This window comes from Natator depressus, chromosome 2, assembly GCF_965152275.1.
Source record: "Natator depressus isolate rNatDep1 chromosome 2, rNatDep2.hap1, whole genome shotgun sequence".
Taxonomy (NCBI): Eukaryota; Metazoa; Chordata; order Testudines; family Cheloniidae; genus Natator; species Natator depressus.
The window spans coordinates 200,000,383-200,025,835 of NC_134235.1; the positions used below are offsets into that span (position 1 = coordinate 200,000,383).

General features: G+C 42.0%; 1 protein-coding gene across 3 annotated transcripts in view; it reads left to right on the forward strand.

Annotated features, from left to right (window-relative positions):
* Positions 1-2,946: 2,946 nt before the first annotated feature.
* COLQ (collagen like tail subunit of asymmetric acetylcholinesterase) overlaps positions 2,947-25,453 on the forward strand; it is a 67,411-nt gene continuing 44,904 nt past the window's right edge. For 2 of the 3 annotated variants that reach the window (XM_074943313.1, XM_074943314.1), the window contains exon 1: positions 2,947-3,377. In XM_074943313.1, coding sequence (XP_074799414.1) covers positions 3,272-3,377 — 106 coding nt within the window. In that variant the 5' untranslated portion in view covers positions 2,947-3,271. The remainder of the gene's footprint in view (positions 3,378-25,453) is intronic. The other variant, XM_074943316.1, reaches the window with a different exon arrangement.

A 25,453-nucleotide genomic window follows, 5' to 3' on the forward strand; every position in this document is an offset into this window, starting at 1 on the left:
TAATTAAACTTTTGATTGCACAGGCCTTTGAGATTAGTGATGGTTTATTTTAGGTGCATTCATTCTCCTTTGGCCTGCAGATGAAGGAGCTGCCAGCTGAAAGTAGATGGGACTGGGAAGAAGCCTTCTCTTTAATTGAATTGTCATTAATTCTTGCACAGAAAGGACAGGTTCATAAATTCAGTTTACATGGGAGGACTGATCAATAGGGCTCCACCATCCTCTCTCTTCAAGAGTTTAGCTCTGGGCTGAAAAAGGCAATAGACAGCTATTGGAGCAGGTAAGGTAGTGGCTGTGTTGTTTTTTGCCTGTAATGATTAGTTGGATTTTTGACATTTACTTAATATAGCATCAAATGTGGATTTTTTGAAGTCCCAGTTTATTCCCTGAAATAAAAATACTGATATACCCCACCATAACGGATCAAAAGACTGAAGCTTGCAGTGGTGGTAAGGGTCATGGTTGTGGAACAATTTATTTGGGCCAGATCCTGCAAAACTTCTAGTCCCACTGGGGTACCTCACCTAAGTAAGGGTCTGCAAGATTGGGGGTTCTGTTGTGTTTGCCTGAAGCTAATGGAATTTAAAAATAGAAATACCCCTAAAATAATATACTTTCTAGTCTATGCACAGCAGTTCTGCTGTTGGAACAGAAATTTCAGGCAAGATATAAATATGGATCATGTAAAACACACATCCAGTTCAGTCTCTTCTGTAACATCATTGCATGGAAAAAACTGGCTTGTAAAAAAGGTTATGGGATAACTGTGGTGGCTGGGTCTATGAATCACTTTTAATATGCATTTTAGCCATACCAGTGAACAGCAGATGCAATAAGATAAAGGGGAAAGATCTCTGTTTAGCATTCATTGCCCTTTGGGTGATAGATAGGGGGCTTAACTGTATGAAACCCCCAAACCTTGCCAAAGCACTGCATCAAGGGGCTGATCCAAAGCCCATTAAGCATGATTGGAAGCTTTCCATTGACTTCTGCAGGGTTTGGATCAAGCCCAAACAGAGTGGCTGGGGAAGTAAACCATTTGACTGAGGAGCTTCACTGAATGTAATGCAGGGGCTGGGGAAAGACTTTAGGCAAACCTAGTGCTGTTTTTTTATTAACCACTCAAATAATTTCACCATTTCATTTTCAAAGGGCCTGATCCTTCTCCCACTGTAACTAAGGGGAGTTTTGCCATGAATTTCAGTAGGACTGGGCCGTTAATGAAAATTAAAGCAAAATCTCAGCACTTGTGCCTTGATGGGGCCTGGCTGGCTGGCTGACTTCAGCTGTTAGGCAGACTGAAGATCAGATGTTACCTTTGAGTTTCCAGTGACAACTTCAGTAATAACTAGTGATGATAATGAACTAAATCCGCCTAAGCCATGTAGTGATGAAAAGGCCCCTTTGTGTTTAAATGCAAACATCTCCATATTCACCTTATTTATGGGGTGGACATGTTTTCTGTAGCAGTATTTTGCCTGATTTGTTTTTGCTCTCTTTGACACATTAGAATGTCCCTTTGACACCAGGTTTAGCTCAGGAATAGTTTACCTAGCTCAGGCAGGATAGGCTTAAACTGCTTGTTCCATAAAAGGGAAGGGGGTTGTTCACAAAACTATCTTGAGGTGTGGGGTCATATTGTAATATTAATTTTTAAGCAGAATTCCCCATTAAAAGAAATTGGGAGAAAACTGATGGGAGGCACTGAAAGAGTTAACTGTAGGTTGCACGGAGGCCTGGTCTACACTTAAAAATTATATTGACCTAGCTACAGTTGCTCAGAGCTGTGAAAAATTTCACACTCAGAGTGCTGTAGTTAGGTCAACCTAACCCCCAGGGTAGATGTAGCTAGGTCAACAGAATTTTTTCTCCCTCGACCTAATTGCTACCTCTTGGAGAGGTGGGTTAATTCCATAGATGGAAAACCCCCTTCCATCAATGTAGGAAGCATCTACGCTATGGCCCTGCAGTGGCACAGCTGTAGCTGTAGTGCAGATGTAGCCTCACTTGCTGTATTACTTCGGAGCTATGCTGTCCTCAGTAAAGTAGTGGCCGCTGTTGGCACCGTGTGCTCCCTGTTCCAGCCTACATCGCAGTGGGTCAAATGGCCTGATATGGCCTATTCATAAAAATGTTGGCAAGGTTTTTTTTAAAAAAATATTTTTATTATTATTTAAACATTTCCTCTGCAGCATGGGAAGCTCCCACGGTGTTTTTTGACCAGCTACCTAATTTGGACCTTGATCTTGTAAAGGGATTGCCACTGCAGACCCTTATGCTCATCAGGAGTCCTAGTACAAGGATTCTTCTGCAGAACCAGGATCTTAAATGATAAACTCCTTTGGGTCTGTCTACTCTGCAAAATGAAGGTACAAGTGTAGCATGGGTAGTCATGCCCATGTTAGCTTTAATCTATGGGTAACAATAGCAGCGTAGATGTGGTGGCAGGGGCTTCAGCACTGGCTAGAAACCATAGTACATAACCAGGGACCAGTGGAGGGCTTGCACTCTGGTTGTTAGCCCATGCTGAAGACTGTGCTAGCACATTTACACTGCTATTGTTACCCGTGTTAGATAGATTAAAGCTAACCTGGGTATGCCTGCCTGTGCTACAATCACACCTTCCCTTTGCCGTGTAGACATATCCCTTCTGGCATGAACCATGTCTTCCCCTGTGATTTGCACGGTGCTGAGAAAGTTAACAATAATTAACTAACACATAATCATATCAGCCAAAGGTGAAATGGCCCAGTCCAAAATTAGTGTAATGCAAAAACTGAACTGCAAAATGATGATAAGTAAACTAGACTGGGAGTTTCCCTATCTTGATGTCTGTGTCTGGTTGTCAGTAATGAGGGATGCTGTTTATGGTTCAGTTTACAATATCTCAATTTCCTCCTCCTTGTTATTATCATGTAAAATGCCTTTTGGTGTCTGCTAACAAAAACAGAATCCCCAACACCATGGTTTTAATAGCTAATATGCATGGTGGGGGCATCTGATCCACTGCTTGAGTTAAATATAACCCTGTCTAGTGTAAGGAGAAGATTTAATGGGAAATGGTTGGCATTCTTTCTTCCTAAAGGCACAGAGAGACAGAAGGAGAGAGAGCGAGAGAGAGACATACAAACACACACTCTCACACACACAGAGAAAGGGGAAGAGAGAGCAAGCAAGATAGATATAGAGAAGACAGTGGAGAGAGAGAGAGAGAGAGATCCCCAGAGCAAACCTGCATCTCTAAGTTGGAATTTTACAGAGTGCAGCCAGCATGGTTGTCTTCAGTTTAATAGCTTTGGGATTTTATCTTCAGCTTTTTTTCTGCTGTGTTCTATCTCACACTTCGTTCATCGACAGCGTCTTCCCCGTTTCCTCAGGTAAATGATGATGTTGCTTTAAGTCTTTTTGTTACTTTTATTGACTGGATCTTTCCTATCCAGCCCAACTTTCACATGTTCTAGCAATTGAGGGGGTGGGAGGAACAGTACTTGATTGCACATTTAGCAGTTCCCAGAATAGGTGGCTGGTAATTTTTCACTGAAAACTTGTTTTGCTACACACCGTGATTTTTTTAAAAATTGTTGTTATTGCTTTCCCTGTTCATAATAACAGACCAGCGCCTCAGCTGGTGTAAATCAATGTGGCTCAATTGACTTCTACGGTGCTACACCAATTTACACCAGGTAAGGATCCAGCCCAATGAGTATATTAGTTGCATGTCTGCATGTTTCTTTCTATTTTGGATGAGCTTAGGTAGATTAGTGCAAGGGAAAGAAAATGAGTCCTGATGTATAGCTGCTTCTATAAATATATCCCTGACCTCGTCCAATGCTGCTGGACTCCAACTGGATGTTAGCAGAATAAACATCATCTGGCTCTGGCTCTGACACTAACAAATACTCAGATGACTTTCATAGCAAACAAGAGCCCACTGCATGGAAAAACCCTGACAGGCAAAAGGCAAAACAGATTAATTGTCAGCTGAGCCAGGGCACTGGAAATCCCATTTAATAGGTTTTACCGTTCTAATCAGCTAGGCTTTCCTTTGCCCACTAGAAGGTGAGGGGAAAGTTGAGGAGAACTATGATTATGGCTCTTCTTTGAGTTACTTTAGCTTCCTCTTTATATGGCAAGTGTCTATCTTTTTTTTTCTCTCTTTCCTGCTATTATGAATGTGTAAACAGAGATGGCCCCCCTACTAAAAGCTTCGATTCAGCCAGCCTACATTTGGGTCTGTTTAAAACTGGATCCCGGTTTTGCAGCTTGAGCTTGGCTGGATCCCAAGATTCCGTCTCTGTTCCTAACACAATGTAAGTTACCCAAAAGGTGCAAATTTAAAACCTACAGATAAAATCACTTTTTTGAAGATATATTGTCTCCTATTTATTTTAAATCTCACTGGTGAAATAAAAGAACAGGTAGATTATAGTCAAAACATTTAAGAGGGAAAAGTGACTAAGAAGCAAGTGCATGGTGATAGAGTTCTTGGCCATACAATATTAACTGCCTGGGAGATTTCCTTTAGGTTTTTTATTCTTTAAAAATCTGCTATTAGTTTCAATGAGAAACTAATTGCATTTGCTTGAGGCAGGCGCTGTACAAGCTTCTTCTCACAGCTCTGTCAATATCCATGCACTTAAATCGTGATCTGTTTGGATATTCCACATGGAAATCTCTCCTTAGCAGGAACTGCTGCTCAGAGATGGGAGGTGCTGAGATTTAAAAAAATGTCCCTTTAGGGATCAGATTAAAACTACCACATTCATTTTTTCACTTGGGATCCAATTTCTTTTCTTTTCTTTTCTTTTCTTTTTTTGTCAGCCAGATTTAAATGCAGAACTATCCCATCAGTCCACAGCACCCATTTAGCTCCTATGATTTGAACTCCTCATTCATAAAAACATATCATCATTCATGTATTAATATTTTGCTGGCAACAAATATAATGGAGGGAACCCTTTGGGAAAGTCCTGTAGCACTTGATAGGGATAGAACCAATAAGGTTCTGTAGAAACGTAACTGGCTTCTATGGTGAATTACTCTTAAAAGAGAATTTATATCCTTTGTGTATTTTTTTTTTTAAATCCTATAGAATTCTGTAAGGAGGCAAATAATTTTCCATTAAATTCTATGGGATGGTTTATAAACCTATAGAAATATTAGTTTTATTCAATTGTGTATGATTTTTCCATAAGGGAAATGTTAGTGTTGAGCTACTTTTTATATCATAAAGCCCCCTATTTATATCTTATATAGGCTAAATCATATTGGACTGTTATGTAGTATACATGTTATTAGTCCTGAGAAATTATTTTGTTTATCTAAATGCTTAAAATCTCACATTGTTCCATTGGTGCAGGAGGGGTGAGTTTGTGCCAACAGTGGGGGCACTGAAACTGCTGAGTCTGTAAAACTGCAACAGCATGAAGTCTGAGATGGAAAATCAGTATTCACAAGAAAATTCAGAGTCATAAGTGCTATTCACCTGTTTTACATAGACATTGCCACACATATAGGGCTGAGCCCTGCCCATGGAGCATATGGCTTTGGGAATAAGTGGGGACAGCATATAGCACTTGAGAGTGACAGACTAATCTGCTGGCCCTAACATCATGTCCTAAGAGGAGCATGGTCAGCCCCCTGTAGCTCTGAAACTGGCGGGCTGTCAACAGAGAGTACTGGCTGTTCACAGGTGGAGACAAGCTTTGCTCCTAGGAGTTCAGAGGAGCAGCAAAATATTTTCCATGGTGCATCCCCTCTGGCTTGCCTACGAGGAATCCTGGCCAACAGGATTCCCAAAGCAGAAGCTATATCAGGCAGTGCCTCTGCTCCCCTTCCCTGCACCACCCAGCCTGGGTCTTCTAGTAAAAGTCTCAGAAAAGGGTGTGTTTTGTTGTATACATTTAAATGGAATATAGGGGCCCTGTGATAACCTACTCACTGTCCAGCGTCAAACAGCATTAAACGAGGTTCGGGGTTTGGCATACAGCAACCTCAACCTGCTTAGTGCCATGGCAAACACGCCATTAAACATTCTTTCAACCTTTTATTAAAGATACAGAAAAGAAGGAGAAACAGTTAAAGCATTTGAAATGCAAAGTATTAAATAAGGTTTTCAACCACAGCCCTTGTTCCCTTTCCCTTTAGCTGGAAAGAGTTTTTGAAAGAAAAATCCCTTTTTTGACAGTCTCTGAGATGGTACCAAAACTGGTAGTAAATCTGGGGAAAAGAGAAGCAGTTAGCTGAGATGGGCTGGAGCTGTTGCTGTAGTTAAAAGTCCAATCCCATTTCATCCCAGTTGGTGTTTGGGATTGAGCTGGAGCTGGCAGAAGTGGCAGTGTCATCTGGGGCCTCTCTCTGGCCAGGTCTGGTCAGGACATTTCTCAGGAGCAGGCCTGGTGGCACAGGTGGTGGTGGACATGGCAGTCATGATGGTGAAGCTCACTCCAGTAGCCATTTTTTTGCCCCTAAGTCTTTCTTTAAGGACCCACAAAGGGAGTGATGGGTAGAATAGCCCATCCCCTCATTATTTTGTCCACCAATTAGGCCTAGTTTCCAACATACCAATTTTGGCTCACTGATTTCTGGTTCCACACTTCTCTTGTTTAGCAGACATAATCTTAACACACAGTCCTTGAGTGATGGCTGTAGGTCTTTTTGTTTGGATTAGTTCAGTCTTTCTGTCTCTTTTTCATACCTTTCCCATCACCATTGGTTGTTAAAGGTTATTGTGACATCTTATGAACTTGCACTCACTTTTTACAGTTGAAGTCACAATTAGGGTAAATTTGTAGGCCCAATTATCACAACAGATCCAAATGTCACATCTTGGGCCAATCTCTAATGTCAATGATTGCAAGGTACAAAATTGCAATGCTAGTTCCAGTGAACCTCTGCTCGGGGTGAATGAAGATGGTCTGTTTTTAAAAACTGACATTATTATGGTAGAATGTGAAGGCCGCAGTCAAGGATCCAGACTCCACTGTGTTAGGCACTGTACACCTAAATAATGACAAGACAGTTCCTAGCCCAGCGGGATTACAAAAATAATCCCACTGTAATATATTGAAAATTTGAACTCTCCATGGCAACCCTCATAACTGTCTTACTGGGTATGAAATATTTCATATAAACCTCACCAGGTCCTCTTTCACTAAGCCGTTGCAATAACTACAAATATTTGTTTGATACTGTGTAGAAAAAAGCTCCTAATGGATGATGATGTCAGAATTCCTCCAAATAATGGTTTAAAAGCTCTTGGGTGAAATCTTGGCCTTACTGAAGTCATTGGCAAAACTTGCATTGACTTCAATAGGGTCAGGATTTCATCCTTAATTTTTTTTAAATGATCTATAAAGTCAGTGAATTGTATGCTGAAAACAAAGAGGCTGATCCACAGCCTTAAAGGAAAATAAACATCTAGGAGTAAGGGTGGGGAACACAGTGGTGGTTTGTGTTTCACAAGCTTGTTTTGGATGTCATATAATTTCTATCCTTATTTTAAACTAAAGGCGGCCCATGGAGGCTGGGGTTTGGTTTTAGAAAACCTAACTGAGAGGTGGTTCAGATCTGAGTTTCCTTTTACTCTAAAAATTCAGTGGGGAAAGTTCAGCTAAAAGATCCTGGTGATGACCTTACTTTAGTTAATTTTCCTTTGGAAAAACAGTGATTTAAATTAATTTAAAATATGTTTCCAATTAGATGGATGTTTGTACCACCCAGTCATTACATGTTCGTTATTGGAAGTAATTCTACTCCTGCATCTAGGCTTAACTGGAAAAATATATATATAAATGCATTTATCCATTGGAGCAGAACTCACATTTTCCCAAAGTCAAATGTAACTTTAAGTTAAGCATTTCCAAATTCCGTTCTAAATCTAAAAGTTACCATTTTCAAGTGGGGTGCTAATTTAGGCCCTGATCTTGTAAGGAGCTCTGTATTGGCAGATGCACAGGGTTATTTTGACTTCAAGGGTAAGGGGCAGGGGCCCATCTACACAAAGCTCAGTGCAGGACTGGGGCCTTAATGGAGGAAATAGTTCTCCTATTCCCTAACATAGGATCAGATTGTGAACCCCTTACTCACACTGGTGAGCAGTTGTTTACCCATGTGTTGGTAATTGCTTGCTAAGGGGTCCAACAGTAGGAAAAAGTTTATCAGTGGGAAATGAAATAAAAAGAAGAGATGCTCTGACTATACCTGCATTTGAGACAATAAACTTATAAGGGAAAAGCAAAGTTCTGTATTTGACAGTAGAAGTCTCACAGCTGGGGAGAAAGGGGAAACCGAACATTTCACAATTTGAATGCCCAAATACTGTAATGGTCTTGCACTTGCCCATTGCATTCAGTCACTATCAGCCTGCATCTAGGGTAACCAGAAAGCAAGTATGAAAAATCGGGACAGAGAGTGGAAGGTAATAGGCACCTATATAAGAAAAATCCCTGAATATCAGGGCTGTCCCTATAAAATCGGGACAGCTGGTCACCCTACCTGCATCCCAAGCTAGTTATCTGTATCTGGCAACAAGAGGTGACGACTTGTTTAAAGAACAGTTTTCAATACCAACCTTGCAAAGTATAAAACTAATAATTTAATAGTGAGCTCATTCTTGAGTGATGAGTCTTTCCTATAGTTGTAAAAATATATCTGGCTATTTTCCAGATATGTTTGAAAACTTGTGGTCTTTTATTTATGTCCTCACATATCTTTCCATGGCAACAGGTCACAAATAAAGAGGTTATCAGGTCACGAGGTGGTAACTAGGAAGCAGAGATAAACAACATAGGAAAAAACATTCTTGATTATGTGAAATATTTTGGGAAGGAATGACAACTTGGATCAGTCTTTTTTTAAAAAAAATGGAGATTAAAAAGGAAAACCCTCTCCCCTTTCCACTCTGCTGCCCCACAGATCCCCAACATCCTGGTACAACAGTGCATCGCAGTTCCTAGAAGTACTGGAAATGTCATGTCAACACCAGCCAGTCTGTTTTCCTGGTGCTGAAACATCATTTCTAGAGGAAATGCTTCAGGGAATAATATTACAGCATGCTCAGACATGAGACCATGGTTCCACGTGTCAGTGTAGCAACATGGCAATAAAACCATGGGGGAGGAGAGCAGATAATGAAACCCTACTGGAGGCAGCAGGGCTATTTAATATTGTCAGAGGGTCCTGTAGCATCGCCTTCTAAAGATATAGTTTGGCTGAGTTGTTTTATCATTTTTTTCCAAAGTTTTATTCTGTTTAGGTCCTTGCACTGCGCCCATCACCACGGCATCTGAGTGACTCTGCTGTATAATAGAGGAATGAAGTAAATCTATTAATGAATTCTAAGAACAGATTTCACACTCATTTTTAGTAGGGTTAAATGTTGTAAGAACTGCAGTGAAGCATTCCAGGTTCAGATCAATTAAAGATCCTTATTATTATTGTTTGTTTATTATTTGTGTTACCATAGTCACTAGGAGCCCCAGTCATGGACAAAAACCCCGTTATGCTAGGCATTGTACACACACAAAACAAAAAGACAGTTCCTGCCCCAAGGAGCTTACACACTAAGTCCTCCCTCCCTCTCCTAGGGACCCAGCCTGAAGGTTCCCAAGGATTGTCTCGCAAGAAGGGAAGCCACGTAGAATACTGGAGAGTCACAAAGTGGGGGGAAAAGAGGAGGAGACAAAATATTTGGATAGTTAATCTGACCAAAACATCCCTTTATGCCCAACACAAATTTGTAGTATGATTTAATTTTCTTCTGTGGGCTTCTAAGAATATTGATACCCAGTCCTATAAAATGAACATGGCAGATTACGCTGATTTAAAAGGATACAAGAAGATTATAAAATGCAGCATTATTGATGATCTTGCCACCATTATTTTTGCTTGCTCCGAGTTACAGTGATGACAAATGAAAGCTTTTAGATGATGTATTTTTCAGTGAAAAGGAACAAAGTGTTATGCTGGGGGTTGGATGAAACCTCATTGAAACTGGTGAGTGTAACAGTTGCCCTTAATTCAGGATAAATGTAAAAAGCAATTAAGCTTCTTTATGGACTAGATAGCTAAACAATAGGAGCCACCACCCAAAACACAGACCACATGCAAGGCTGGTCTGAAACTGAGCTATGTAGGCAGAAAGGTTTTACTAGAGGTTCAGTGTAAATGTAGGGGGCTGGGCATTTTTTGAGGGAACTGCATATGTGTGGAAAGAGGCAGCGGAAACACCACAGAAGGTGGCACAGAAGCACCAGAAACAACCAGAGAAGTGCATGAGAGAGAGAGAGAGAGCGAGCGCTTTTGGGCAGCATTCTGTCTAGAAAAAGGCTTGGAGCTCTGAGCAAAGAAACTGCCTCCTGCTGTTTGATTGTTCAGGGAAACAGCACTGTGTACATTCTTTAGAAATTAACAGGATTGCATCAAAGAAATCGCTGACTCTATCTCAGTTTCTTCTTCCAACTGGAAACAACCTGTTAAGAATATTGGCTGACCACTCAGGTCAAAAGGGGTAACATCCTCTTCCCCCTTACCTTCGCTTTGTTCTTTAGACTACAAAGTGTGTTTTTTCTGCCGATAAAAATCAGTTTGCTAAAGACTACTGAACACAAAAGGGAAAATATTTAAAGAGGTACATCCATGATAGGAGAGAGTTAAGGCATAAAGTCAATTCCCATTGTGTTTCATAAATTCATGCCATATTTGCTGATTAGCAGAGATATTTTATTTAAATAAGGAATTTTATTTAAATAAGGAATTTCCCCTCCCAGCATCTCTTCTCTTGCTGGATGAAACAGTGAAAACATCATTCTGAATTTCCACAGTAATCACACAGTAACAATTTGTGACATCGCAAATAAAGGACTAGAAGATGAGGCTGGTTGGTGAGGGAGAAAGCTCCTGTTCAAACACCTCATGAAAGTAATAGCCATGGGACCTAATGGCCAAGTGAGCTGCATTTATATAAATGTTTCCTTTCTATGGGCTTTAAAATGCCATCTCCCTTGTAGAAAGGAAATGGGGTTTTTTTGGCGGGGGGAGGGGGTTGGAGTTTTGTTTTGTTTTTTTACAGAAACTCAGTGTTGTTTAATATTATTCAACCTGCAGGGAGGGAAAGTTCCCTTGTCTATCTATCTTTATCGCCATAACATCTAAACACCTCATAACCTTTAATGCATTTAACCTCACAACATCCTTGTGAGGTAAGGAAGTATTCTTATCCCCAGTTTACAGATGAGGAACTGGGGCCTAGATAGGCAAGTTGACTTGCCAGTGGTCAGACAGGAAGCTTGTGGCAAAGCGGGAACGGAACCCAGGTCTCTGGGCCACAACTTCAGTGACAAGGCACTCTTTCCTCAGATGGAAATATTTAGGTATTATATATATATTAGGTATTTATAGAATTACTATATAAAAAAGGCATTGTGGGTCTCTGCCCCTCATCCCCCCGCATGCGACCTTTACCAATGCAAGATTGTTGCCAATGGTGTATATTTCTTGTGCTAATGCTATACTGAACTTTTCTCAGTTATTCACTTCCTTTTTTTTAACATGAAAATTGGGACCAAGCCTTGAGGACATAAGTTTTGTCCTTTGTCTCAAAGGGTAAAACCAGCTTGGTCAGAACACTGAAGTACGCAGTATCTGTCTATCCATCCCGGCAAGACGGTTCTTTAGATGATGAAATAAATCTTTTCCATCTCTAACTTCTACAGTTCTCTGAATAATGCTTTCCTTTAGTTCAGACTTAATTCCACACAATTTACACACAGGCATGGGTATGAAATAATGTTGGCTTAATCCCAAGCTTTATTAGCAGTACCACATACAGACCCCTTCCCTTTTGTCTCTAGATTAGATACACAGGAATACAATACAGGCAGTTGTGGTATAGTGCAATGCCTAAATAACAATCACAGAGCTATCAGTACTGCGGGTTGTCAGAGCCGCTTTCCTCTCTTAGTGCCACTGGGTCCAGCTCTCTGATTAGGAGATAGAGACACACATTATTCTCCAAGGGTATTTGTAATGTGGTATCCCCATTTGGGGGTGAGGGAGCACGAATGCCCCCATCCACCCACGGTTTTTTGCGCTGGTTGTAAGTTCCATAGCTGTGGGTCTGGGGAGGAATGGCCCAACCACTTTTAAGCAGTGGTCCTGTACTGAATCAGCGGTCCAAAACCTTGCTCTGGCTGAGTGGTCCCAACAGCACTGAAATTTGACACACATACCTGTGTAGATGGAGGGGGATTGAACCAAATTTCAGTGAATGGCATTCAAGCATTGCAAACAAGCACGCCGGGGCTCAATGGCTCTCAGATTTGACCTTGCTGCCTGTCTATCCAGACAGAGGGGTGGCCAGACCAAGTGGGTCACAACCTGAGCATGGGAAGTCTGTTCTTGTGTGGTAACGTGCAGGGGAGTCGGCCAAGAACTCGGCATCCGGCGGCACCATCTCATGCACAGTTTGGGTAAGAGAGAGGGGAGACTCCCGGCCAAAGGAGACCCAGGGTCCCTGTGGAGGGCAATGAGTGGGGACTGGGGTGTGGTCCCTGCTGGGAGGGTGGAGGACTGGAATTTTTTGAGTTGGAACCACTATCAACCAGCACTTACTGTAGTCTGTTGGGTGTATTTTTCCTGCTACTCTTGAGAGGACAGTGAGAATCTTCCCTTCAAAAGTCCCAGCTTTTAGTCACCTACCAACTCAGTCTCTAACAACAGATGGACCGGTCCATCTTAGATTAAAAACAAAACAAAACACCAAATAACATGCACTGGGAATTGTAACAGTGAAAACAGAAAATACAAATATTACTAAATGCCTGACATGGTTTCTAAAGAGCTCCTGCAAGCTAGTGCTAGCAATGCACTGTGTAGTATTCATGTAGTACGGAAAGGCCCAATTCTCTGGTCAGTACAGGTCAGTCTAAGCAGGTGGGGGTTCCTCAGCAAGTATGTTGTGTCATCTTAGGGCTTATCTACACTACAAATGCTCTGCCATCCTAGCTAATACTGGTATAGCTGTGCTGGCAGAACCTTCAGTGCATATGCAGCAGATGCCGACAGAGGTTTTGCACACGGGGTTTTGCCAACTTTGCTGTATAGATTACAGGTATGTGATTTTCCCCTCACTCTCCTAACCGACATAGCTTTGCCAGCAAAACTTTGTAGTGCAGACTAACTAAGCCTTAGACTCCCAACACTTACCAATGTGCACCCTCATACACATCACTTGTGGTTTTGGTCCATTAGTCTTAGGGAGCCTAAAATTGTGTAATTCCATGTGAATGAGCTGGAAAAAAAAAGGGAGCATCAGGAAAAGCAGCTACCAGGAGGATGTAACAAGGTTCAAGTTAAAGTAGGTCACTCCCTTCTTGTGCCGTCTTCCAGCTCCTCAGCACCAACATAGACCAATTTGCATCCACTTAACTCCACCTATTGAAGTCTAATTTACACCCCCATGAAGATCACCTCTGAATTTAGCATGATGTGTATTTTAGGACTTCTGCTCCCTTTTTGTAAGGTTTCAAATGCAAACTCCTTTGATTTTAGTCAAACTGAACTGGTGGCTGACTGTTATCTGGGGCAGCTCCTGGCAGGTGCGCTCGGCGGGAACTGAACTCTGGCCTCAGAAGAGGAATCTAAAGGTAATTTTGTTTGTGTAGCAGGTCACAGGCACAGAGAAGGCAGTGATCTCTCTTTGTAGCAGTGCCACAACAAATTGTGAGAGCCTGGACCGCTGTTGGGGTGCAGATGGTGATGTTATCCCAGGCTTGAGTTAAGCAGGGAGCACACAATTCCCTGCTGGCATTAATGCTGCTTTGAATCATAGAATCATAGAATATCAGGGTTGAAAGGGACCTCAAGAGGTCATCTAGTCCAACCCCCTGCTCAAAGCAGGACCAATCCAACCTAATCATCCCAGCCAGGGCTTTGTCAAGCCTGACCTTAAAAACTTCAAAGGAAGGAGATTCCACCACCTCCCTAGGTAACGCATTCCAGTGCTTCACCACCCTCCTAGTGAAAAAGTTTTTCCTAACATCCAACCAAACCTCCCCCACTGCAACTTGAGACCATTACTCCTCATTCTGTCATCCACTACCACTGAGAACAGTCTAGATCCATCCTCTTTGGAACCCCCTTTCAGGTATTTGAAAGCAGCTATCAAATCCCCCCTCATTCTTCTCTTCCGCAGACTAAACAATCCCAGTTCCTCATAAAACGTGTTCCAGTCCCCTAATCATTTTTGTTGCCCTCTGTGGGAAGTTTTCCAATTTTTCCACATCCTTCTTGTAGTGTGGGGCCCAAAACTGGACACAGTACTCCAGATGAGTACACCTTCTCTTGTGCTGCTCCCTACTAACCAGGAGCTACCCCTTACATGTGTGTAAGCCCTGTGGGATCAAACTTGGAAGAGAGAGAAATATGTAGAGGCACCAGTGCCAACTTGCAGCATTTTACAGTGTTGTAACATGAGCTATTTTACTAACCCACTAAGGCCCTCTCTCTGTGGGCAGGAGAGGAGTGGGGAAGAGCTTTAATCATGGTGTTGGGGAGGGAAAGAAAACAAACTCGAGTTAGAACCCCACTTCTCTTTTTCTTGAGGGAGATATCACCATTCCCCCACCTCCCAGGGATCATCTTCCCTCACACAAGAGAGGCCAAAACAGATGAACCTTGGGTGAATGAGAGCATACTGGTCAGAAGGGCATGAAAAGGGGCTGAGAAGATGGAGAGGGCTGAGTGGCAGGGGTGCCAGAACAGGAGAGGCCATGGCCCTCTCACTTTTTACTGGCCGTGAGGGTGAGCGATGTGGGGAGGGGGTGGAGAAGAGTGAGCGAGGGGGCGGGGTCTTGGGGGGAGGAGGTGGTGTGAGAGTGGGGGAAGGGGTGGTGTGGGGGTGAGTCTTGGGGAAAGGGGCGGGGGGGTGCGAATATCGGTGCAATGAGCGGTAAGAGGGCAGAGCCTCACGGGGGCTGCATGGCACGGCGGGGCAGAGCCCTAATTCGGAGGCCTGTGGGGCCCTCCCCACACTTTTAGGGTGCTTCTGCCACTCCTGATGAGTGGGAGGGGGAGGGCGGCCTGCTTATTATTTTCCTCAGCAACTGAAGGCTAGCAGGAGAGAAATGGAGTGTGCAACAAGCATGTGAAAAACTGCATGCATATGATGGCTACATTTACACTGCACGCTTCTTGTGGCGGCATGTAGCGTATGTGTTGCTACACGCCACAGTGAAAAGCAGGCTGCATCCACACTTAGTGTATAGCTACCTGTGTCAGTGAAAGGCTCTGGCATGGGGAGACAATGAAGAAAGGTTTGGCAGCGAGGAGCTGGTGGAGCCTTTCCCTCTGTCCCCTACCTGGCGGAGCCTTTCCCTGTGGTGGGGAGAGGCTCCAGCAGGTTCCTGTGGTGGGGGAAGACTCCCCACTGCCACAGGGGAAAGACTCCAGCCATGGGGAGGCAGCAGGCCACTAGACCTCTTAAAATATCAGTGTAGAGATGGGAGGCACTGTTTGGGCAAGTAGTGCGCTGAAAAGGGTACATTCCCGAGCACACACCCAAAGGGTTCAGATGTGTCTTTACTCACCTAAGCAGTGTCTCAGTGTCTGCACTGCTATTTATGCCCTTACTGAGGGATAGGTAGTGTACATATTCTACATGCTGCTGAAAGGAATGTGCAGTATAGAAGTATCCTGTGTGTGTGTGTGTGTGTGTGCATGCACGCGCATATGGGAGGGTATCCCCATGTGCAGAGAGGGCTGATCGACCTAAAGAAGCCATGGATTCAGTTTCAGTTTTCTTTAGATAGAGGAATGGATTTCTAACGATAAAGTTCCAGAAATTTCAGGAATACAGGTTTATGCACTACATTGATATGGGTTTTATTTTCTGTTAGAGCCAGGGGGACAAAATTATCCCTGCTGTGACTCTATTGAAGTCAGTGGAGACACACCAGGAATGAAATTGGAATTCAAATTAGTCTCAGAAAGCTTTTTGAGAGTACAGGAGCACCTGGATTCACATGGAGATTGCTTGGGATTGTTTGAACATACTGGGGGAATAACATGAAAGTCAGGTACATTTTGACCCATCTTGCTCTTGCAATTGCAGAAGTGCAGTGCTGGTGTTCCACTGTGTTATTGTTACTAACCTCACAGATAAAATACTATGGGATTGTATAATACGGCACTGCATACCGGGCTCTTGTGGGGCTGATACAGCAGCCTTAATGCATTGGCCTTTAGGATTGCAGGTTGTAGCAGGGATTGTGTTGCATATTGGTTTCAACAATCACACTCTCTATAGCTTTGTATTGTGATGTCAAGCTGCTGAGTTTTAGAGCCTTGTTTTATAAAGCTATTAAAGCCGGGGATGATGACTCAGGAGGCCTGGTTCTAGTCCTGATTTTGTAACTGATTCATTTTGTGATTTGGGGGCAAATTGTTTAGCCTCTCTGTACCTCAGTTTCCCATTCGGTAAACTGGGGATAATAGTTACCTACCTGTGTGACTTAATTCATCAATGTATGTTAAGTGCCTACTGCTCTTCAGATGAAAGGTGCTGTAGAAGCAAAATTGTGCAAAACTGACCTGTTTTGGTTCTCACGTTTTGTGAACCTAAAAAGATGGGTGCTGCACATCCATGGTCAGAGTTGTTCCATGCCTTCAACTTTGCTTGGAGTTTCATGTTCACATGAACTCTGGGCCAATCCATGCAAACACTCTCTTCCTTTGGTCCCTCATCTCAGAGCCTTCCTTATACATGGAATTTGAGGGGACAGTATACAACACTTCTCTCTCTGACATACAGCTCTGATGCCTTTGAGTGTAGATGATCTTTCCTTCCCTGGGAAATTTAGCAGGCACCAGGTAGTTTCTCCTTCCATTTCCAGTCTCCCTAATGCTAGGACTGGGGGGGTTGTTGTAGGGAGTGTTGCCCACCTCTTATGCTGTAGAAGTTGCTACCACTGGCTAAAAGAAATAGCCCCAAAATCATTTCCATCTGATGGTTATTTGATAGTCTATGCAAACACATTCTTGGTTAACCACCAGTTCCCAGCGAATGCAAGTCCACATCAAGTGACCTACCAACACAATTGGCAGACCTTGGAACTCTTTTGGCAGTTCTGAGCCAAGTATTGAATGGGACTAGAGCAGTGGTTCTCAACCTATTTATCAGTGTGGGCCACATATGCAGCTCTTTGTGTGTTAGTGGGCCACATCTACACAATATATAGATACTACCTGTGTGGCCCTGCCCTGAGGATGTCAGATGGGATGCAGCTGTGAGCTGATTGGGCTGCAAATGGCCTGTGGGTTGAGAACCACTGGACTACAGAAACAAATTCTCGTCCTCCAAATGAAGGGGACTGAGGTTCATTGACTGAGCACCATGAGGAAGGCCATGCTGCTACTGACTGCTGAACTTTTATTAGTTATAAATATTTTATTTCTTTTAGTTTTCTGATAGTTTCTGAAAGTGTTTTTGCTGCATTACAGGACAGAGAAAACCCAATGTTTCTGCTAGGGCTGTCTGAACTATTTTTTGTCAAAACTGTTTTTGATGGCAAATTGGGTTTTCGACAAAACTAAAATGTTTATGTAGAAAATGCCTGTTTCCCGTGGAAAATTTCAAATGATCATTGAAGAAAATTTGGCTGAAAACTTTCCAGTCTGGGCTGAAAAAAAGTCAATTTCCAACCAGCTCTAGAGAATTTACAGTCTAATTTCAGATGTGATGCAATGCAGAGAGCAATAAAATGGTTGGGAGGGGACTGGGACTCTAGCAACAAGCCCGCATGGTTCTTCAATTAAATCTTGTGCATGTTCTGTCAAAAGAGCTGTTGCTAGAGCTATCAAAAGGCCCCCTTCACAAGCATTAAATCATCATTTAAAAAGGGGTTAGTGTCTTGGCCACAGATGTTTTCACTGGAAAAATCATAAATATATACCTGAAGGCTGTTTACATACAGAGTGGTGGTGTCCTTGTGGGGAGAGTGAGAGGAGGCTGAATGAATGAAAGCAAAGCAGATGAAAGTTTCACTTTCTGGAGAGTGAGCACATAATCATTAAGAAACTGGCCTGCCCAGCTTGTTGTTTATGGTTAGTTTTGATCAACAGCCAAGTGGGAAACGCACCTGTGATGGAGTGTCAGTGACTAGAGGCCTCTCTCCGCCTGGCAGAGTCTGTCAGTCAGAATTTGGGCAAGCTATCAAGTCAGATATTGGGAAGACAAGCCTTTAGACAGCTGCTGTGATTCTAGTCCGGGATGAAGGTGAGAATGGTGGTTGCACGTAGTGGAAGAGAAACATGTTAAATATTTTTTCCATGGTATCACTTTGTCTGGAAATCTGGTTAAACAAGCTAGCCTACCCTTTTTTTAACTTAGACTATAATTGTTTTTTATAAATCAGATAATTTTGAGCAGTGAATAACTGAGAGCCTGATTCTGATCTCAAACCAGTGTTATGCTGATGTAGCTCCATTGACTTCAGTGGATTTTCAATAGTTATCCATCTGTAGGTCCATATGGATCCTGAGCCTGCAAAGTGATCCTACTTCAGAGGGACTCTGTGTGGCCATATGGGCAGAACTAAGGCTATAGTTTGGACCCTGTCTCAGATGGGGGATTTTCCAACCCCTAGCTGAAATAGGCAACATGCCAAAAGAAAATTAAATGCTGCGGCAGTTTAGTTTTAGCATATTTTTTATTTTGAAGCAACTACTAGACACAAAATACATGCATCGGACTAAATAGTGTTCATGCCCCTGATTTGGATATAAGAATAACCCAGATGCTAGCAACAATTTAGGTGAGAAATGATAAACACTTTCTAATTCAAGACTGATCCTGTTCCACTGAAACAAACCAGTGGGAGTTTTTTGACTGAACTTGGCAGTGCATGGTGTTTTTGCACAATCAAATCAAAGCTTACCCAAAATGCTTCACAGTAACCTGTATTTATAACACTGTTGGGCTGACCAGCACATGCTGTACCCATCTACACAGGCAAGTCTAAACGGTATTATATAACATGAGCAGTCCCACTGAAATCCGTGGGATCAATCATGGAACAAGTTACTATTAAGCAAGAATAATGGGGTCAGAATGTAGCCTATAATGATATTTAGCATAACTATCTTATTATGGATGGTTATAAGGTGCCTGTGGTATTACGCAATTTGCTCTATTCTGCTGATTTCAAGGAGCTTTGAATCAGGCCCCTAGTGCAGCAATACGGTATATAACCTTAAGGCCTGATCCAACTGTCACTGAAGACAAGTCAACGGGAACTCTTTATTCAGGAGTAATATTAGTGATGCTCTTGCATACTTATACCAGATGTGGCACAATCCTGGAATTAGGGACACTCTGACGGTCTGAAATATTTAAGATCTGGATTCTACCATCTGTTACACCTATGCAAGATAGGCTGTATTCAAAGTAACCTATGACAGAATATGTTTATATTTTGTTGTGTCGTGACTAAGCTAGAGACAGGAGAATTCAGAAAAATGTACAGAACCACCAAGCCTTTGGTACTTTGAGATCTAAAGTCTACAAGAAGCACTTCAAACATTTTAACACAACACTGTTTTTTGTTTCTTTTGATCAAAGATAAAAATATTTTTCCTTCTCCCAAATAGAATAAAATCTTCTGCTGAGATTCAAATACCACAACCTAAGAAATTCAAAAAGGTTCTGAATTATGGATTCTTTCTGAGATTGAATTACCCGTCTCTAATCTCATCTGAAACAATGTTTTGGTAGGAACTCTGAATAATATAAATTACCTCTATTTATCTAAGGTGCAATGTAATAAATATTCAAATCTCTTAAGTAAATAAAAACCTTCTGCAGCTCTTGCTGGTGAAAGTGAACAGGTCCCACCTGGTAAAAATACCCTTGTTAAGAAAAGTGATTGGAAGCGAGATTAGTGAAAACTGGTTTTTATTTTGGCTCTTGTGCCCAGAGTGTCTTTACAGCCTAAGTGTGGGATATAATCTGGCATCAGTCGAGTCAAATAGTAACTGGATTCCGTCCTTGGATAACTCTATTCTCTAGCTTATCTGACAAATCCAGACCTGTGATTGAGACAAAGTAGAATAAGTAAAACACCTGCTGACTTGCTTGTTGGGCTACTGAAAACATTTTTGGAATCACATTGCTGCAGACAACCTCTTTGTGCATTGCAGTACTGAGGCTAAGGGACTGATCCAATCCCATTAATGTCAGTGGGAATTGGATCAGGTCCTAAACTGGTAGGATGAAAAACAGCAGAGAGAGGAAAATCTGGATGATGTATTTTGATTCGGTGAAAAAGAGTGCCCAGGCTGCCAGGATTTGAAACCAATGGGAATTTTACTATCAGCTTCAATGGGTTCAGGGCTTGTCCATTTGTAGAGTATTTCCAAATTGCAAAATCCATACTATAGTTCTAAAGTACTAGGATAAATAAATTATGAGCAGAAGAATTCTTCTGTGATAACAAAACGATATGAGCTAGAGTGTGCTGTTGGGGACAGCACGGTGCTGGCATCCCACCACAGGAGAATCACTGAGAACTCTCCCGGACCACAGGGGAATATGCATCTGTTATACCGTTTCATGAGGTCCTGCTCCAATGGGTCAGTGTGGAGGAGGGGAGAAACACAAAGTCAATGGAACTATACACACAAGCTTAAACTTCAGCATGTGCTGAATTGCTTTGCTGCTATGTTCCCCCCCCCCCAATAAACTCCTATTCAAAATTGCTCCATTTGAAAGTAAAAAAGCAATATTTCCAACTGCCAGCAACTTAAATTCAACCTTGAATCTGATAATCAAGCCACTGCAGCCATTGTTGGTTGCATGGGGTCAGATTGACTGGCTGTAAGCAACTGGGGTGCTTCTGCTTCATGGGAAATAAAGGCTTTTGTTGATACATTTGTGTCAAGTTTAGTACTTGTGGCATGCACAGAGCTGGATGTAGCAACACTGTGGTTTTATTTATTATTCAGTACACATGGCATGCCGAGTACAAATAGCTTGTCTCAAATGCTGAGATTTACAATATTTTAGTGTAACAAATAGTCTTGGAAAGAATCTAAAAAAGAAACCCAATTTGAGGAGATTGGGCTGTGTGGAGGCAGTTTAACGTTCGTTTTATTCTACACTCCTCAATATGTAGGACATTTTTCTCACATTTCCACACCTGCTGCAAAGTAGAATGCTCAATATTATTTGCATGGCAGTACCCAGAATGCACTTCCAGCTCAAGCTATTTCCTAGAGGTGCTGGTTTTTGAAAACTACGGGGTTTTGGCTGTGCTTGTATGTTCAACTGCTTTTCCATACAAGGTGACGTGGGCTAGCTATGAACCCGCCTGAACCCCATGAGTATGTACTCAACATGACTGATCTCTGCTGCCCATGCTACACTACTAGTGTTAGCATGCTGACACTGTGGGAGCTGGTGTGAGTATGCCTTCATAAGCTGGGAATCACACCTGCTGCGCCCAGTATAGATGTAGCTAGAGTCGGGGAGCAGTTCCTGCACCAAAGAGCTTACAGTCTAAATAGGCAAGATAGACTCATAGGTCAGAAGGGACCATCATGATCATCTAGTCAGACTGCACATTGCAGGCTACAGAACCTCACCCACCCACCCCACTCCTGTAACAGACCCCAAACCTCTGGCTGAGTTACTGAAGTCCTCAAATCATTGTTTAAAGACTTCAAGTTACAGAGAATCCACTATTTACACTAGTTTAAACCTGAAAGTGCCCCACGCTGCAGAGGACGGTGAAAACTCCCCAAGGTCTCTGCCAGTCTGAGGCAGGGAAAAATTTCCTTCCTGACCCCAAATATGGCATGCAGACACCAGGCCAGGGTAGGGGAGTGACTTGCACAAGATCTCTCTGCAGGGTAGGGGCTAAGTCAGGAATAGAACTCAGGTCCCCTGGTTCCAAGACCAGAGCACAATCCACTAAAGCACATTGCCTCTTTAAGTGTTTTTTACACCGGTGGAAATTCCCAGTATAGACATGCTACAGCATTATAAATCGGAATAAGACCCACTGAGGCAAGTTACTTTTTATACCAATGCAGCATGTACATAGTCTAGGGGTTTGCACCAGTGCAGCTACATTGGTGTAGCTATACAGATGCAGGAAAACCCAGTGCAGACAAGTCCTTAAGTCGATGACTCTCTATGGAACCCGGAGGTTACAATTTAAATGGAGTTGCTAGTAGAAGTGCTATAGAACTGTACGAGAATACTTTCCTGCCTATCATTCTTAATTATTTGCATCAACACTTTTTATGGGGAGACCTTTTCTAATTTGCCTGTAAAGCTAAGGTTAAATAAATAAAGATGAAGGAAATTCATGCATGTTTTATTAAATAATGGTCCTTAAGAATTAGCAAACTGATTCTGAATAGGAGTCATGTGGCGAAAATCCTGCGCAATGCTTTGAAAATGGCACAGTAAGTAAAAGCGTAGATTTAAATGACAAAAACAAAGATATCCATGGTAATTTAGACATAAGATCTCATTCGCCATTGCCCAAAGACAACGCTACTCTGGTGGTGAAAAAGCAATGTAAAGGCAGTAGGTATACCCACCAGGGAATTCTACTATACACTGACTCTAGGCTGCGCCCCCCAACCCGTCACAGCCCTCAATGTGGGGGCATGCCAAGGGTGTAGCCAAAGGAAAGTGGCATGGCTGCAACCCAGTTGTATTCTGGCTCTTCATGGCTGCTGAAACAACCATTAAGAGACATGGGCAGTTGGACATAAATTAAAGCAGCCATAGCTTGTGTCAGGCTGCTATAGCTTATGTCAGGCTCCCAGGCAGCCTCAAAATATGTGTGAGGTGCATTGCATAGCTCAATCCGAATGAAGAATGAAGCCCTTTAGATTTAAATAATCAAATTATGAATATTATCCCAGTAAGTATTACAGGCTTTCCAAACTCTTCTGTGCCAGGTGAGTTATATGCTATTTTAGGAACAGCTTTTAGCTGAATAATGTAACAAGTTTCAATCTGGAATCAAAATGTCCTGATTCTGATTGGTTTAAGACACACTCTTAAATGTAATTTTTGTGTGTTGTGATGTTATGATGAAATTCCAGTCCTTGTGAAGAGTATGGAATTGCATTAAATGGTATATTATGTGAATAAAGAGTCAGACACAGTCCCCAATCCAGTGAATACGTACTAGAACGTAACACCTCAGCTATTTATGTCAGCTAGGGGTGCAATTAATCTACAACACTTCTGTCAGATTTGTTTTCATAGGAATTTAATTTGGAAATTTTATATTAATCCCTCTCTTCTAATATTGGATGGTGCCAGATGCTTCAATGAGAATGAATGAAACAGGACAATTTATCAAGTGATCCATTCCGTGTTGTCTACATCCAGCTTCTGGCAGTCAGAAGTTTAGGGACACCCAGAGCATAGTGTTGCATCCCTGACCATCTTGGCTAATAACCATTAATGGACCTATCCCCCATGGACTTACCCAATTCTTTTTTGAGCCCACTTGTACTTTTGGCCCTCACAACACCCCCTGGTAATGAGTTCCACAGGTTGACTGTGCATTGTGTGAATAAATACTTCTTTATGTTAGTTTTAAATCTGCTGCCTATTCATTTCATTGGATGTGTTATGTGAAGGAGTAAATAACAGTTCCTTATTCACTTTCTCCTCACCAGTCATGACATTACAGATCTCTGTCTTGTCCCCCCTTAGTTGTCTCTTTTCTAAGCTGAACAGTCCCTGTCTTTTGAATCTCGCCTCATATGGAAACTGTTCCATGACCTTAATCATTTATGTTGCCCTTCTCTGTACTTTTTTCAATTGTAATATATCTTTTTTTGAGATGCGGCGATCAGAACTGTATGTAGTATTCAAGTTGTGGGGCGTACACTGGGTTTATATAGTGGCATTATGATATTTTCCGTCTTATTATCTATTCCTTTCCTAATGGTTCCTAGTATTCTGTTAGCTTTTTTTGACTGACGCTGCACATTGAACAGATGTTTTCAGAGACTGATCCACGATGACTCCAAGATCTCTTTCTTGAGTGGCAACAGCTAATTTAGATCCTGTCATTTTGTATGTATCGTTGGGATTACATTTTCCAATGTGCATTACGTTGCATTATCAACATTGACTTTCATCTGCTATTTTGTTGCCCAGTCACCCAGTTTTGTGAGATCCCTTTGTAACTCTTCACAGTCAGCTTTGGACTTAACTCTCTTCAGTAATTTTGTGTTGTCTGCAAACTTTTCTGCCTCACTGTTTCCCCCCTTTTCCAGATCATTTACGAATACGTTGAATGGCACTGGTCCCAGTACAGATCCTTGAGGTACCCTCCTAGTTACGTGAAATGTGAAAATGGACCATTTAGTCCTACCCTTTGTTTCCTGTCTTTTAACCCGTGACTGATCCATGAGAAGACCTTCCCTCTTATCCCATGACTGCCTACTTTGCTTAAGAGCTTTTGATGAGGGACCTTTCAAAGGCTTTCTGAAAGTCCAAGTATACAGTATCCACTGGATCTCCCTTGTCCACATGTTTGTTGACACTCTGAAAGAATTTTAATAGATTGGTGAGTCATGATTTCCCTTTATAAAAGCTGTGTTGACTCTTCCCCAGAATATTCATATATTCTTTACTATAGTTTGAAGTTAGGATCAACTCCGGAGCCTCTTTAAAAAATTGGCATTACATTAGCTATTCTTCAGACATCTGGTGCAGAGGCTGATTGAAGTGATAGGTTACATACCACAGTTAGTAGTTCTGCAAGTTCATATTTGAGTTCCTTTAGAACACTTGGGTGAATAGCATCTGACCCTGGTGACTTTTTACTGCTTCTCAATTTGTTCCAACAACTCCTCTATTGACACCTCAATCTGGGACAGTTCCTCAGATTTGTCACCTAAAAAGAATGGCTCAGGTATGGGAATCTCTCTTTGTAGTGAAGACCGATGCAAAGAATTCCTTTTGCTCCTCTGCAATGGCCTTGTCTTTCTTGAGTGCTCCTTTAGCACCTCGATCGTCCAGTGGCCATTCTGATTGTTTGACAGGCTTTCCGCTTCTGATGTAATTAAAAGAAAATTGCTGTTGATTTTTGGGTCTTTTGCTGGTTGCTCTTCAAATTCTTTTTTGGCCTGCCTAATTATACTTGACTCGCCAGAATTTATATACCTTTCTATTTTCCTTAGTGAGATTTGACTTCCAATTTCTAAATGATATGCAGTGCAGTTGTAGCTGTGTCAGTCCCAGGATATTAGAGACATAAGCTGGGTGAGATAACAGACATTGGCCCAATACAAGATATTACCTCATCCACCTTGTCTCTCTAATTTTTAAATGATTTCTTTTTGTTGCTTCTTTTACTCTGTTTTTTAGCCATGGTGGCATTTTTGACCTTTTTTTTTTTTTTTTTTTAAGAATACA